Raw genomic sequence first — 13,659 nt, 5'->3', positions numbered from 1 at the left:
CTCTGTGCAAGACCGCCTGGGACAGCTTGGGTATGGACTCTTGAGCAGTGCATGAAATAAGCGCCAGCAACCAGCCAAATGTCGGTAAAAAGAAGAAGAAAAAAAGTCCCAAGTTAATTTATTTTTATTTTTTAATCTGCCTGCAAGGATGTCAAATTTCCAAAATTGTGATTTTGGATCTGTGGAATGTTGCATTGTTTAGAAATAAGAAAATAAACATTTAATCCAGACTTCATATTTAATAAGATTTGCACATCAAAACCAATGTCAGAGAGAAAAAAAACAATGTACTGAACACATTTATAGAACATAATACTAAGAATGAAGAATTGCCTGGCAGTCTTCATGAAGCGACACTGCAACAACCCCTATTTAAACTAAAGTGGTCCAAAATAAGTCATGTACATTCACTCTTTTTAATTAAAATCCCAAACCTTTTCAGATCAGACCGATTCTGTTTTCTGGGCCATCTCCATGAACAGGGGGATCCAGAAGTTCTATTGTATGAAATCTCCCACAGTCATGATTTTACATACAACACAAATCGCATTATTGGGAAATATATAAACCAGCATAGTCTCTTTCTGATTGTTTGATCCAGCTACGTCAGCAAAACCCATCTCTGAGTCATTTGAGTTTCAATGACCAAGAAGAATCACTCCTATTTATTAGATGGTGTCCATGAAAAGACAAAAGCAGCAGGATCTTGTTTGCCCATCGCAGGTTAATCATGCTGACCTGCACACACACACAAAAAGAAAGACTAGGCTAACATTTACTGCACCCTAGTTTAAAAGACAAGCATTTTACATATTTTCCTTTACATATTCACACTTTCAAAAAAGGCTAATCAGGTTGAGTTTTGTATACCAGCATTTTGTTCACCCATCAATGTAAACACGTTTTCCTGATGATTTTCTTAAGACGTTTAACAAAATGTGGTTCATGCATGAGTTTAGAGGTTAAACTAAAAGGTTTATATTCTGTACTTCTTACATATGAATGTCTATTCTATAGATTATCCTCGGAGAAGGATCTGCAAAAATGAGTGAAGATGGTGATAGGGATTGGGAATGCCCGGGAGAAGGGATACAAGGAACAGGTTAACTTGATAAAAGTGACTTATTGTGATGATAAAGACAAAAAGATCTAACTAGCCCATGACTGCTCATTCAAGACACATGGGGAACACAGGAGGCAACCCTAAGTTCACGGATCTACCCAGAAGTACAGCAAACAAAACAGGACTAATGGTGTGGGAAGAAACATTCGGTAAAACACATTTAACTAAAATACCAATCCCCTGTCTTTAAAACAATGATTTCAGACTCAAAACAAATCCATGTCTCAATCAAGAATGATCCCCAAAAAATATCACCATTAATATTGACTTAGTTTCTAATAGAGAATCTTAAAATGAAAGCAGTCGTTTTTACTAAAAGAGAGTACCAGTCAGATATTGCTAAAACTATTCAAAACAAGGTCATTGCTGTAATAAAACTTCACTAATCAATAGGAATGTCAAAGTTGGTCCCATATTAAATAGCCCTGTGTGTCTAGCATTTTAGGAAGTTTGTATACTAACCTAGTGGTCCACTTTAAAAAAACAACATATTACTCACTAGGGCATACTGGATGACTGTACAGAGAAGTGGTTCAGTAATGCTGTTTCAAAAACAGATGGAGGTTTTATACTTTGAGTTTCCTATTGTTCAGCCTGCAAAAGAAGACTTTCTGAACGATGGTGGCTTACACATACAAGCTACAGACCAAAGGAAGAAACTGAAAAGTGAGATAGAAAAATAAAGAAATCAGAAGTACTTCACAGTGATATCAACTGAGGCCAATCAGGAGCCTGGCTGCTGGATCCTACTATTAAAATGACTCACACATACACGCAGTCAAAACAAGCCATAAACATTCCAATCACTCAATCACACACAAAGACTTAGTTTGATTGTTATGCACAGGTAGAGGAGCCTCACTGGGGTTTCCCCAGTAGGTTGGAGAGGAAGCTGGAACCCTGTCCCCCACCCTGCCCTCCTCCCCGTCCTCCTGCACCCCCAAAGGAATCCATCTGGTTCAGCTCCGACTGGTCCAACATCTCAAAGTCCTCTCCGTCCAAGTCCGTGTCCATCTCCGAGCTAGACTGCTTGCGGTAGCCCCTATGGGCCCCTGCTCTGGTGGGCCCCACCCTTTCTCTGCGGGCGGCAGGGGGACGAGGCTGCATGGCCCCAGCCAGTGCCGCCTGAATCATGTTGCTAGCGATGAGTCCAGCCAGGTCACCTCCGAGGAAGTCAGAAGCGGGGGGGAGGCCTCCAAAGGAGAGCTCCTCGTCCAGGTCGTCCTGGTCAGAGTCCAGGTGGGATTCCACATCCAGCAGCTCGGCAGTGGTTCGGGGGCCAGTCCGCCCAGGCCGAAGACCCAGGCTGGGCAGCCCGATGCATGAGTCGTCGTCTTCGTCCATCAGGGTGGCGTCCGGGTTGATTGAGGGGAAGTCATTGAGGTCTCGTGCAAACGACTCCTCATTGTCGCTGTGTCTATCAAAATCTGAGGATGAACGGAGAGGAAGGGGCTCAATATGTTGGAATGTCATTTGTCATTTAAAACACAGACAATCACCTGAGTAGGCAGTCATGCCACAGTACAGAAAACACAGTGCAGTGCCTTATGACATGTCATCCTATCATACAGGCTCTAATGTTAGCTACAATTCAGATACGCATCGGTCCTTGATTCAAATGTTTAACATACGACTGCTTCGCGTGCTGTGCCCAGCTTCGTGCGCTGACCTGCGAAAGGACAGCAGTCTGTTCGTGATATTGCACATCTGCGCAGCACATTCAGCACTCAAAAGCTAAAATGTCTTGTGTGATATTAGGCTTCATTAGTTGAGTGACAACCTATGTAATTTGTTATGTTATTATTATCTATGCACTGTTGAAAATTGTGTTTTAGGTGCACTGTCAAATTGTTTTACCGGAATAAAGCTCACTAAACTTCCAAATGGTCAAAACCATTTAATTTGGAGATGGGGGTGAAATCCAAAAGCTGTGTTCATTGGCTTTGTCATAGCCAATTTGTAAACGATAAATATGGACACATTCCTAAACCAAACATTTAATCTGTAAAAATGACAAGTTAATTAGTGGGTGACAGTGATTTCAGAAGCTAAGTGGGAGATAAAACTATATTGCCCCCCCCCCCCCCACCCTCCCTAATCTGATAGTGGGGTAGTTGATGACTAGTCTCCCTTATGGCCCAGATCAGGTGCCTACATAGTACACCATAGACATACAGTGCATTCGGAAAGTATTCAGACCCCTTGACTTTTTCCACATTGTTACTTAACAGCCTTAATTACAGCCTTATTCTAAAATTGATTAAATAAATATTTGTCCTCAATCTACACACAATACCCCATAATGACAAAACAAAAACATGTTTAGAATTTCTTTTGAAATGTATGAAACATTTTTTTTTTTTACAGAAATACCTTATTTACATAAGTATAACTATTCAGACCCTTTGCTATGAGACTCACAATTGAGCTCAGGTGCATCCTGTTACCATTGATCATCCTTGAGATGCTTCCAGTGGCGATTTCAGCATGTAAATCTTGGTTGGGCAAACTCGAAAAACACCACAATACACTAAAGAAATACATTAATTGCACAATAACGGTGACCACAAACTGTTAGGGCCTACATAAAGCTGTTCCAACAGCAGAGTCCCAACACCTTACCACTGCCACACTTGGCTATCAGCAGGGCCTTGTCTGGCAGTGAAACAGTTCATTCAGCCTACTGCCTTTAAAAAAAACCCAGCTGATATGGCTGAATTGCTTAAAGAAATGTGGTTTCTACTGACAATGGAGAGGTACAAACTATGGCATAAGGGGACGACGAGCGGATAAGAGGCAATCCGCAATTTCGATTAAGACATTAATGAGCAAGAGACGACGGACGTAGTCAATATAACTATTTGTTCAGCACTTCTGAAATGTACAGCAACAAAATTCAGAACATGGGCCGTTTTTACAGCATTCTCCCTGTACACCAAGTCAGAACCGTAGGATAAGGGGGCATATAAGTAGACAATTAAAGCTCTTACAATATTCAATGATTACATTTCTCTAAAACAGGCTATAGGCTACATGTGCACCACCAAGTCAGAACAGTAGGCGAAATTAAGGGGGAAAAGGGACCAAATTATTAGGACAAGGCACATGGGCTACTAACATCTTACTACACAACATACATTTAATATTACTTTCTTAGCTACAGTATACATATCTCCCTGCCATATTACATAATTTATGCAGCAACATACAATACATTTTAGGACTCACTTTGTTGTGCTGTGCTCACTTAAACAGCGAGGTGGCACAGCAGTTCTTCGTGGACAAATTTTGTCATCAAATTTTGTCAAAGTCTGGCACTTTCAAGACAACTGAAACTCAGGAAAAAAACAAGGTAGAATCATGATGACATCAGTGATCTTCAGGTCGGAGCTCTAGAAAGAGGCCCAAGTTCCCGACTTGCGATTCTGAGTTGGATGACCGTTCAAAGCGTATTTGTCCAGTCGGAGCTTGCTCGGTACGTTTTATCTATAATTTCTCTTCATATGACAAGGATTTAAAAGGATTTGCCAGTAGATGGTCGACTTGACACATGCTGATGACTGCTAGCTTGCTAGCTAAGTTTTTGAAAGTATGATGTCGACATGATCAGTCCAATCAAAGCTACTGTAGATATAACGTGATTTTATTTGTGGCCAATTACCTTGAGCCTTCTTGGATGGGCATTTCTAAAGTAACTCTGTGGCAGCACCCAAGGGTCTTGAATGTTCGAGCTCTACTCGTAGATTTTGCAGTGACATAGTGTCCCTATGAGTGATGGAACACTGAGCCAATCACATTACCAACCCTTACACTCCGTATTTTCCGCTGGCTGTCCCACCACCACAGAAAGCACTGAGCTAGCCTGAAACACCTGCATTTTGGAGCTGCCTTATTCAAGAAGCCAAAAAGATACCATGTTTGTATGCAGCTTTATTAACTCAACAATTGTTTGCAAACTGATATGTGACACATATTAATGCCAAAATAACATGCAAAACAGGGACACAAAAAAAGCTGGTGGGGCTCATGATTTGGAAAGACACACGCCTATCTATACAAGGTCTCACAGTTGACAGTGCATATCAGAGCAAAAACCAAGCCACGTGGTCAAAGGAACTGTCCGTAGAGCTCCGAGACAGGATTGTGTTGAGGCATAGATCTGGGGACCAAACTATTTCTGCAGCATTGAAGGTCCCCAAGAACAGTGGCCTCTATCGTTCTTAAATGGCAGAAGTTTGGAACCATCAAGACTCTTCCTAGAGCTGGCCGCCCTGTCAAACTGAGCAATCGAGGGAGAAGGGCCTTGGTCAGGGAGGTGACCAATCAGGCCTTTATGGAAGCCACTCCTTAGTAAAAGACACATGACAGCCCGCTTGGAGTTTGCCATCCCTACGGTGAAGCATGGTGGTGGCAGCATCATGCTGTGGGGATGTTCTTCAGCGGCAGGGACTGGGAGACTAGTCAAGATTGAGGGAAAGATGAACGGAGCAAAGTACAGAGAGAACCTTGATAAAAACCTGCACCAGAGCGCTCAGAACCTCAGACTGGGGGCGAATGTTCACCTTCGAACAGGACAACGACTCTAAGCAACAAGACAACGCAGGAGTGGCTTCGGGACAAGTCTCTGAATGTCATTGAGTGCTCCAGCCAGAGCCCGGACTTGAACCCAATCAAAAAATATCTCTAGAGTAACCTGAAAATAGCTGTACAGCGACGCTCCACATCCAACCTGACAGTGCTTGAGAGGATCTGCAGAGAATGGGAGAAACTCCCCACATACAGGTGTGCTAATGTTGTAGCATCATACCCAGGAAGACTTGAGGCTGTAATCACTGCCAAAGATACTTCAACAAAGTACTGAGTAAAGGGTCTGAATACTTATGTAACTGTGATAAGTTTATTTTTCATAAATTTGCATAAAAAAAGAAGCTAAAACCTGTTTTTGCTTTGTCATTATGAGGTATTGTGTATAGATTGAGGGGGGAAAACGATTTAATACATTTTAGAATAAGGTAGTAACATAACAAAATCAAGGGGTCTGAATACTTTCCGAATGCACTGTACACACACACCAGCTCAGACAGATCCAGCCCAGAGAGGCCCAGCTCATGATCTCCATCAGCAGCTGATATTAAATTAAAATGGAAAATGTATGTGTTTGCATCAATCTAATCAAAAACAAAGTGTCAAACTAAAAACGTATCATTCCTGTATGGTAGACCATGTATCTAGATACGTATCCAATCGTCTTGAAATGGAAAGATGCACATCCCTACTACCTACATTGGATCTGGCTCTAATTCTTGTGACTCCAGAGCATGTGTGCCTGGAGGTGCAGACTCAGCGGGTGGGTGCGTACTGTACCTTCTGAGCCCTCTGTGAGAGGAGTCTGGCCACGGGACAGGTTAAAGGTCCCATTGTCTGTGTACGAGACCTCAGCGTCAGAGTGCTCAGAGTCCGTCATCGCAAGTTCTTTTGCCACTATAGCATCGTCAAACTGAAAGAGAGGAAAGACATTGAACTGTGTTAGTCATTCATAATATACTATGTTTCCTCTTGAATGTAGTCCATATGTCACAGATGATGTGACCTTATATGACATGAGAGGGCCTGCTATTTTTTTGTTTTATCTCTAAAGGGGTCAGGCTATTGTAAATCTGAGACCAGCTGCAGGCTTACGCTACATATGCCACTCCTGGCCATCTTACTGAGTAATAACCAACACAGGAAACAAGTAGGCCCATTTCAATAACCATAACAGTCAGATAGATGACAACCGGACTATGCTTTTGGACTGCACGTGAAATACATCAGGTGAATTACCATCGGGCAGAATGCAGCAAGCTCCTCCTCACTGTCATCACCAGATGTTGCACCCCGAATTGGCTGGCGGAGGACTGCAGAGCAAACACACAAACGCAGACCACAGGTTACAATGACTGAGCTACTCCCTTGATCCAGTCAAGGTAGAAGGAGATACACTGGTTTAGGTTTGTCCATGCAAACTGTAGCAATGCCAATGCAACTATCAGACACAAACGAACAGGTAACACACACGCTGTACTCACACTGGTTGTCGATGGGCTTTGACATCATATACCCGCGAACGCTGAAGTCCAGCCACTGCAGGGCTGGCTCCAGCTTCACGCACACACGCTGCCACACTCGGTGGTACGCTGCCAGGGGGCACAGTAGAACAACCAGCACTGGGACAAGAGAGAATGGCTTAATGTTAGTGGAAACATCACTGGGCATAAACAAACAATAAAAAGCCATGGCCGCATTCATCTGTGCTATTAGGCTCTGGCTCACCCAATCCCCAGCCTCCGAGCTGCTCTCCTCAACCCAGATACACCCATGGGCTTGAGCCCAACTAATCTCGCCATTCAACAGAGAACGAAACAAAGGGTGGGAGCTCTAGCAGCCACGAGATTGTTAAGTATGTCAGAGGGCCCTGGCAAGGCCTCCCTGATCTTGGCTCTCCAGTAGATCGGTCGCTCTACATTGGTTAGAGGTGTGGGGATTAGCATCTCAGCCTGACCTCCCTCCCTGCCTGCCTGCCTTCCCGCCTCCCCTCGAGTCCCTCCATTCCTGCTTCCCCCTCTTCCTGATTCCCTTCCTGCCTGCCTCAGCCCAGTAAGGCAGTAATCACCTCACAGATAGAACCCTGGTGCCAGGGACACAGATCTGGTTTCACCAGCCATGCATTTTTAACAAGGGCAGCCAGCTTTCCACCATTAGGGAGCTCTGAATGGGGATGGTGTTTGGGAAACAGAAGGGTGGGGTAGGCGGGTCGTCTCTCACTGTACTCACCCGCAGCGTAAGAGAGCACCAGTCCAGGAATGTACCGTCCAACCATGACCAGACAGGACAAGAGGGCACAGGTCAGGAGGCAGAACTAGAGACAACAAACAGGGTTCAACTGGTCAAGTTACTGATTAGTTGTATGTTCACAGTAGGCTGAGAGTAGACAAGATATTGTATTAGGGTTTATATAGGAGACCCTTCATACTAGTACAAGGGGAGTGCCAAGGCCTCACCTTGCCAGGGTTCTGGCGTTTGAACTGCACCCGGCTGGATGTGAAGGCCAGCACAGAGACCCAGACCTCAGCAATGTGGTGACACAGCTCTGGAACACTGAGCAACCCTGGCTGCACCAGGCCCCAGCTGCAAGATAGGAGTACAACAACAGTGACATCATCTCTCTGTGACCACTGCCCAACCCGAGTGTGACGATAGGATACAAATGATATGTTTTTAAGACGTAGGCCTACCTTTCATTTTCAGACTCATCAGGTTTTTTAACTGTGGGAAGAGACAGAAAATGCACTTAACACCCGCATTTAGCAACAATCCACATCCCTACATGCACTACACTTGGACACTCTACACCACATGAGTTTAAATGAGGACTGGCATGACAAAGGATATCATTCATTATACAGGGTCTAATGAATAGTACAGACCAGGACCAGTAGGGTATTCACACCAAGGGTAGTATGACACTGGGGAATAAGGGACTGGATCTAAGAACCAAGTCAGGTGTAATTAACACAGTTGGGCAGAGGTACTCAGAAGGGACAGACCAAGACACAGTGGGGCATGTGACGTTGGGTGCAGAATAAAGCAGACTACCCAGAAATAATGTACAATATCCTCCTCACCTCTGATCTCAGGCCAGATCTTGTTTCTCCAGCTATCAACGCAGATGAATACAAGCAGGCCAGAGGACAGCAGGAAGAGCAGGCGCAGCGAGGTCAGGGCAAAGAACCTGGAACAGAAGGTCAGATTCACAACAGCTGACGTTTCCTTTTGTTTGAGATGTCACAAACATACCCTGTGGACTCCCGTGCAAGTGGCAGTTATGTAGACTCAGATGTTTGTGTGTGGTGCCTTGGTTACTGACTGAATGTAACGGAAAAGACCGTCATCACAAATGTTGTGGTGATAGTTTGTGTGTACATGTGACTTTGAACTCAACTTTGAATACAGGCGTTTCCTGTGTTTGTCACCTCCTGAGTAAAATGTTGTCAGACTCTGACAGCAGGCAATCTAGACATTAGTTCAAATTAAGACAACAAAGGTTGAGAACTGCATTCACTTCGAGCTCACCAAGAGGCAAACATACTCTTTCACATTGCCAGGCCAGCATTGTAAATAAGATTTTGTAATATCTACATGCAGACCACCATAGTCCCTGTGCCCAAGAACGCCAAGGTAACCTGTCTAAATGTCTATCGCTCCATAGCGCTCACAATATGTAGCCATGAAATTATTTTAAAAGGCTGGTCATGGCTCACAACACCATCATCCCAGACACCCTTGACCCACTCCAATTCGCATATCACCCAAACAGATCCACAGACTACACAATCTCTATTGCACTCCACACTGCCCTTTCCCACTTGGACAAAAGGAACACCTATGTGAACATGCTACTCATTGACTATAGCTCCGTGTTCAACGCCAGTGCCCAACGTCAAGGCCAGTGACCTCCAAGTGCATCACTAAGTCTGGACCCTGGGACAGAACACCTCCCTCCTGACGGCACATCAACAACACATCCGCCACTCTGCACCTCAACACGGGGGCCCCTCAGGAGTGCGTGCTTAGTCACCCCCTGTTCACCCATTACTGTGTGGCCACACACGACTCCAACACCATCATTATATTTGCTGACGACACGACGGTGGTAGGCCTGATCACCGACAACGATGAGACCGCCTATAGGGAGCAGGTCAGAGAACTGGCAGTGTGGCGTCAGGACAACAACCTCTCAACGTCAGCAAGTCAAAGGGAGCTGATCGTGGACAACAAGAAACGGAGGACCGAGTACACCCCCATTCACATCGAAGGGGCTGTAGTGTACCGGGTCGAGAGCTTCAAGTTCCTCAGCGTCCACATCACAAAGGATCTATCATGGTTCAAACAGACCAACACAGTCGCGAAGAGGGCACAACAATGCCCCTTCCCCCTCGGGAGGCTGAAGAGATTTGGCATGGGCCCTCAGATCCTCAAAATGTTCTACAGTTGCACCATTGAAAGCATCTTGACTGGCTGCATCACCGGTTGGTATGGCAATTGCTTGGCATCCGACCGCAAGGTGCTACAGAGTGTAGTGCATACGGCCCAGTACATCACTGGGGCCGAGCTCCCTACCATCCAGGACCTCTATACCAGGCGGTGTCAGAGGAAGGCCTTAAAAATGGTCAAAGACTCCAGCCACCCAAGTGATAGACTGCTATCGCATGGCAAGCGGTACAGATGCACCAAGTCTGGAACCAACAGGACCCTGAACAGCTTCCAGCCCCAAGCCATAAGACTGCTAAATGGTTAACCAAACAGCTATCCGGACTATCTGCACTGACCCTTTTTGCACTAACTTTTTGACTCAACACATACGCTGCTGCTACTGTTTACTATCTGACACTTTATTCCTAATTACATTTACATATCTAACTCAATTACCTTGTACCCCTGCACTGGTACCCCTTGTACCAAGTTATCGTTACTCATTGCGTATCTATTATTAATTTTACGTGTTGTACTTTTCTATTATTTATCTATTTTTTTGTCTCTGCATTGTTGGGAAGGGCCCATAAGTAAGCATTTCACTGTTAGTCCACACATGTTGTTTACAAAGCATGTAACAAATACAATTGTATTTGTCCTTAATTGAGCTGCCTGGTATTGGTTTCAAAAGCAGTGTTGGAATTCAGGATTATGTAATCTATCTATGCAAACAACTGGCCTAAAAATGGATAGCTAGATGGCAGCTATTACATGTGGCTCCATTACCACTTGGTTTAACACATCTAAAAGACAGTTAGTGGCCACAATAACAGCTGCGTGAAATGTTGCTGATAACCTACATCATTAAATGAGAGAACTATTGGCTGATAATGCATGGCATACAGCTTCTTATTAGTAGTACTGAGATAGAGAACACATTCAGAAGTAAACAAAATCCTGGCCCCCATTTCTTAGGGACCTCTGTTTAAAGTCAAAAGTACACACATACCCATTAGTAATCATGTCTATTGATTGTGTGCAAACTAAAACACACACAACAGAATTTTCAAATTCCTATACCACACACCAGTACTGGTACTGTTAGCATGGGCTTACTTCCTGTATGCTTCTCCCCCAAAATACATGTGACTTGTGTCGTTTCATGCATTACGATGTATCACTCTGGGCAATAATATAGACTATTAGTTCACCACACTAAGCAGGCTGACTTCTTGACATTGATTGATTGGGGACATGGTGGCTGTTTGCAATGGCACATGTAGGATATTGACTCTGTAATACAAAGTGCATCGACTCTGTAGGGGGACATTGCCGTATAGGACGTTTACTATTGTCACATCACTAATACCTTTCACAGATTCTGTTTTACACTCCTTGTAGACATTTAACATATAGGCTTAACTAGAGTAGTTGCAGATTCAACATACTAGGCCTATTTCCATTGAAAGATAATGTCAACCCCCAGAGTAGATGGTGTTTCTAATGCTGCCTACAGAAGCACAGTGGTGCTTTGGTGGTCTATTAATAGCAGCTCTGGTGAGCCATCTGTCTTATCTTAAATTGATGGGAGACGTTTTCGTTGTGCAAAATCTTCTGATGGTACAGTAGATATGATTACTGTACTTGGATATGATTTATGTAAGTCATGAATTATACAAATATGCTTGTCATCACTGCTATACCATTTATAATTTCTCAAAAACTTACCAGAACACAACGTTGACCACTGTGTACAGTAGCACACTCTGAAACGGCCTTTCCCACACCAGAACGGACTGTAGGTAGGTCAACACCGGCTCGTAAGGTCCGAGTCTCTCCTGAAGCGAGGCTTTAACAACGCGGACCTGGCCATCTCTTTCGCTGGAGCATGGTCGACTTCTCAGGCCAAGAGTCGACCCTGGTTTTCCTGAACACTCTCCCATGGCATTTTCCAGTCCTTCCGTGTGCGCCATCTCTCGCGTCAAATGTTGATTAATAAATAACCCTGTAAAATAACACCTCGGTATAAATATGGGGCCAACTAAAGAAAGTGTCGTGTCCCAGATCGTGTCTCCCACGTCAGAACAACCGAAACCGCTTTTAGTCGACTAGAAGACGATAGCAGACTTGTTACCTGGTCACTCTCAAACAAAGTTAAGTAAACTGTCAAAAGTCCCTGCCCGAACGAGGTTGTCAGTTAACAAAAATACGCTAACATACCTGTATCTAGTCAAATTTACCACGCAGTGTCGTTTCACCTAGCTAAGTATTTTTGTTAGCTAACTAGCCAAAAAGCTAGCTGTATTTGGCTAGCTAGCTATGTGTCCTAACTGAATACCAATCATAGTGCACTGTAGCTAACGTTAGCTAGCAAAGAAACTGCACGATGCTATCGATATCTTTACCAACTATGACAAGAACATATATCAATTATTTGTAAAATAGCACACAAAAAAACGGACACCTACTTCGACATTATTGCAGAAATGTATCAAGTGGTATTGTCAATATGGCGTTGCCCTAAGCCTAGCTAATTGAAACGCTTTTCTTTTTGACAAAACAAAATCGTAGTCAACTGGCTCACCAATCAGAAGCAACAGCACTACTTAGTCGTTTATTGTGGATTTAGCTGTGGACAGACAGGTTGCGGACCAAAGTATGTGAAATACATTTCAATAACCTATACTGAGGAAATCTATACTCAGTCAATTGTGTAAAATATCCTGTATTTACACTTTACTATCACCATCAGACATCACACTATACAGCAGTTGCAGTGAAACCATGTTCTATAATTACAGCTAGATCTTCATGTATGAATGAGTTATAACTGAAGTTGCTTTTTAAATACATTGGAAAATAGCTAAAATAATGTCGATACAATTTAGAAGATGTATAGACAACCCAAATGGAGCGGTTTGTATTCTGCAACAAATCAGATGCCACGTAAATAAAGAAACTGGATTAGTAACGTTATAAGGATAATGTCAGTGCAGTTTTATTTTTTGTAAGGGAAGCAAACAGAACGAAGATGGGAGGGACCTACCTGAATTTGTCCAATAAACTCTCATTTCGTTAGGCAACTGTTTGGACTAATGATTACACCCTTGATCCCCTGTTTAAAATGCATAATTCCCCCAAATGTGGGGTACTGCTCATTGTAAATACGTATTCTTCGATGAGGTTTAGCGGAGGTGGGCATCCAATAAATGCATTACCGCCACCTACTAGAATGGAGTATAAAAATAAACAAACAAATACCGTGACCATCTAACCAAACACTCAAAAACATCCACCACCCTACTCCACTATTTAAATATATCTAGTCCTACCTCAGGCCAACAGCCTGAAAGGACTGGACACCACTCAACAAACCACTCTTCTGACGTCAAGTCTGGCACACCCAAATACCTCTCTGCCGGTGACACCACAACCTCACTTTTCTGCGATTTACGTTCCATCCCTCCAGTACAGTTGATAACCATTGCAATAAAAGCTAAAAAATAATATCTTACGGAAGCATA

The 13,659-nt window shown here is 43.7% G+C and overlaps 1 protein-coding gene across 1 annotated transcript; it reads right to left on the bottom strand.

Annotated features, from left to right (window-relative positions):
* Positions 1-219: 219 nt before the first annotated feature.
* Positions 220-12,743, bottom strand: LOC139364691 (reticulophagy regulator 3-like). Its single transcript, XM_071101643.1, has 10 exons — positions 12,604-12,743; positions 11,864-12,140; positions 8,788-8,894; positions 8,398-8,428; positions 8,164-8,290; positions 7,937-8,021; positions 7,192-7,329; positions 6,947-7,020; positions 6,488-6,620; positions 220-2,550 (listed from the first exon to the last, which is right to left on the bottom strand). Exons 2-10 carry the CDS (start codon positions 12,106-12,108, stop codon positions 1,982-1,984), a joined length of 1,509 nt encoding a protein of 502 aa, XP_070957744.1. The 5' UTR covers positions 12,109-12,140; positions 12,604-12,743; the 3' UTR covers positions 220-1,981.
* Between the last annotated feature and the right edge of the window lie 916 nt (positions 12,744-13,659).

The sequence above is a fragment of the Oncorhynchus clarkii genome, chromosome 13, assembly GCF_045791955.1.
Source record: "Oncorhynchus clarkii lewisi isolate Uvic-CL-2024 chromosome 13, UVic_Ocla_1.0, whole genome shotgun sequence".
Classification (NCBI taxonomy): domain Eukaryota; kingdom Metazoa; phylum Chordata; class Actinopteri; order Salmoniformes; family Salmonidae; genus Oncorhynchus; species Oncorhynchus clarkii.
The sequence above is the reverse complement of the archived record's forward strand: the minus strand, read 5'-3'. Positions and strand labels throughout refer to the sequence as shown.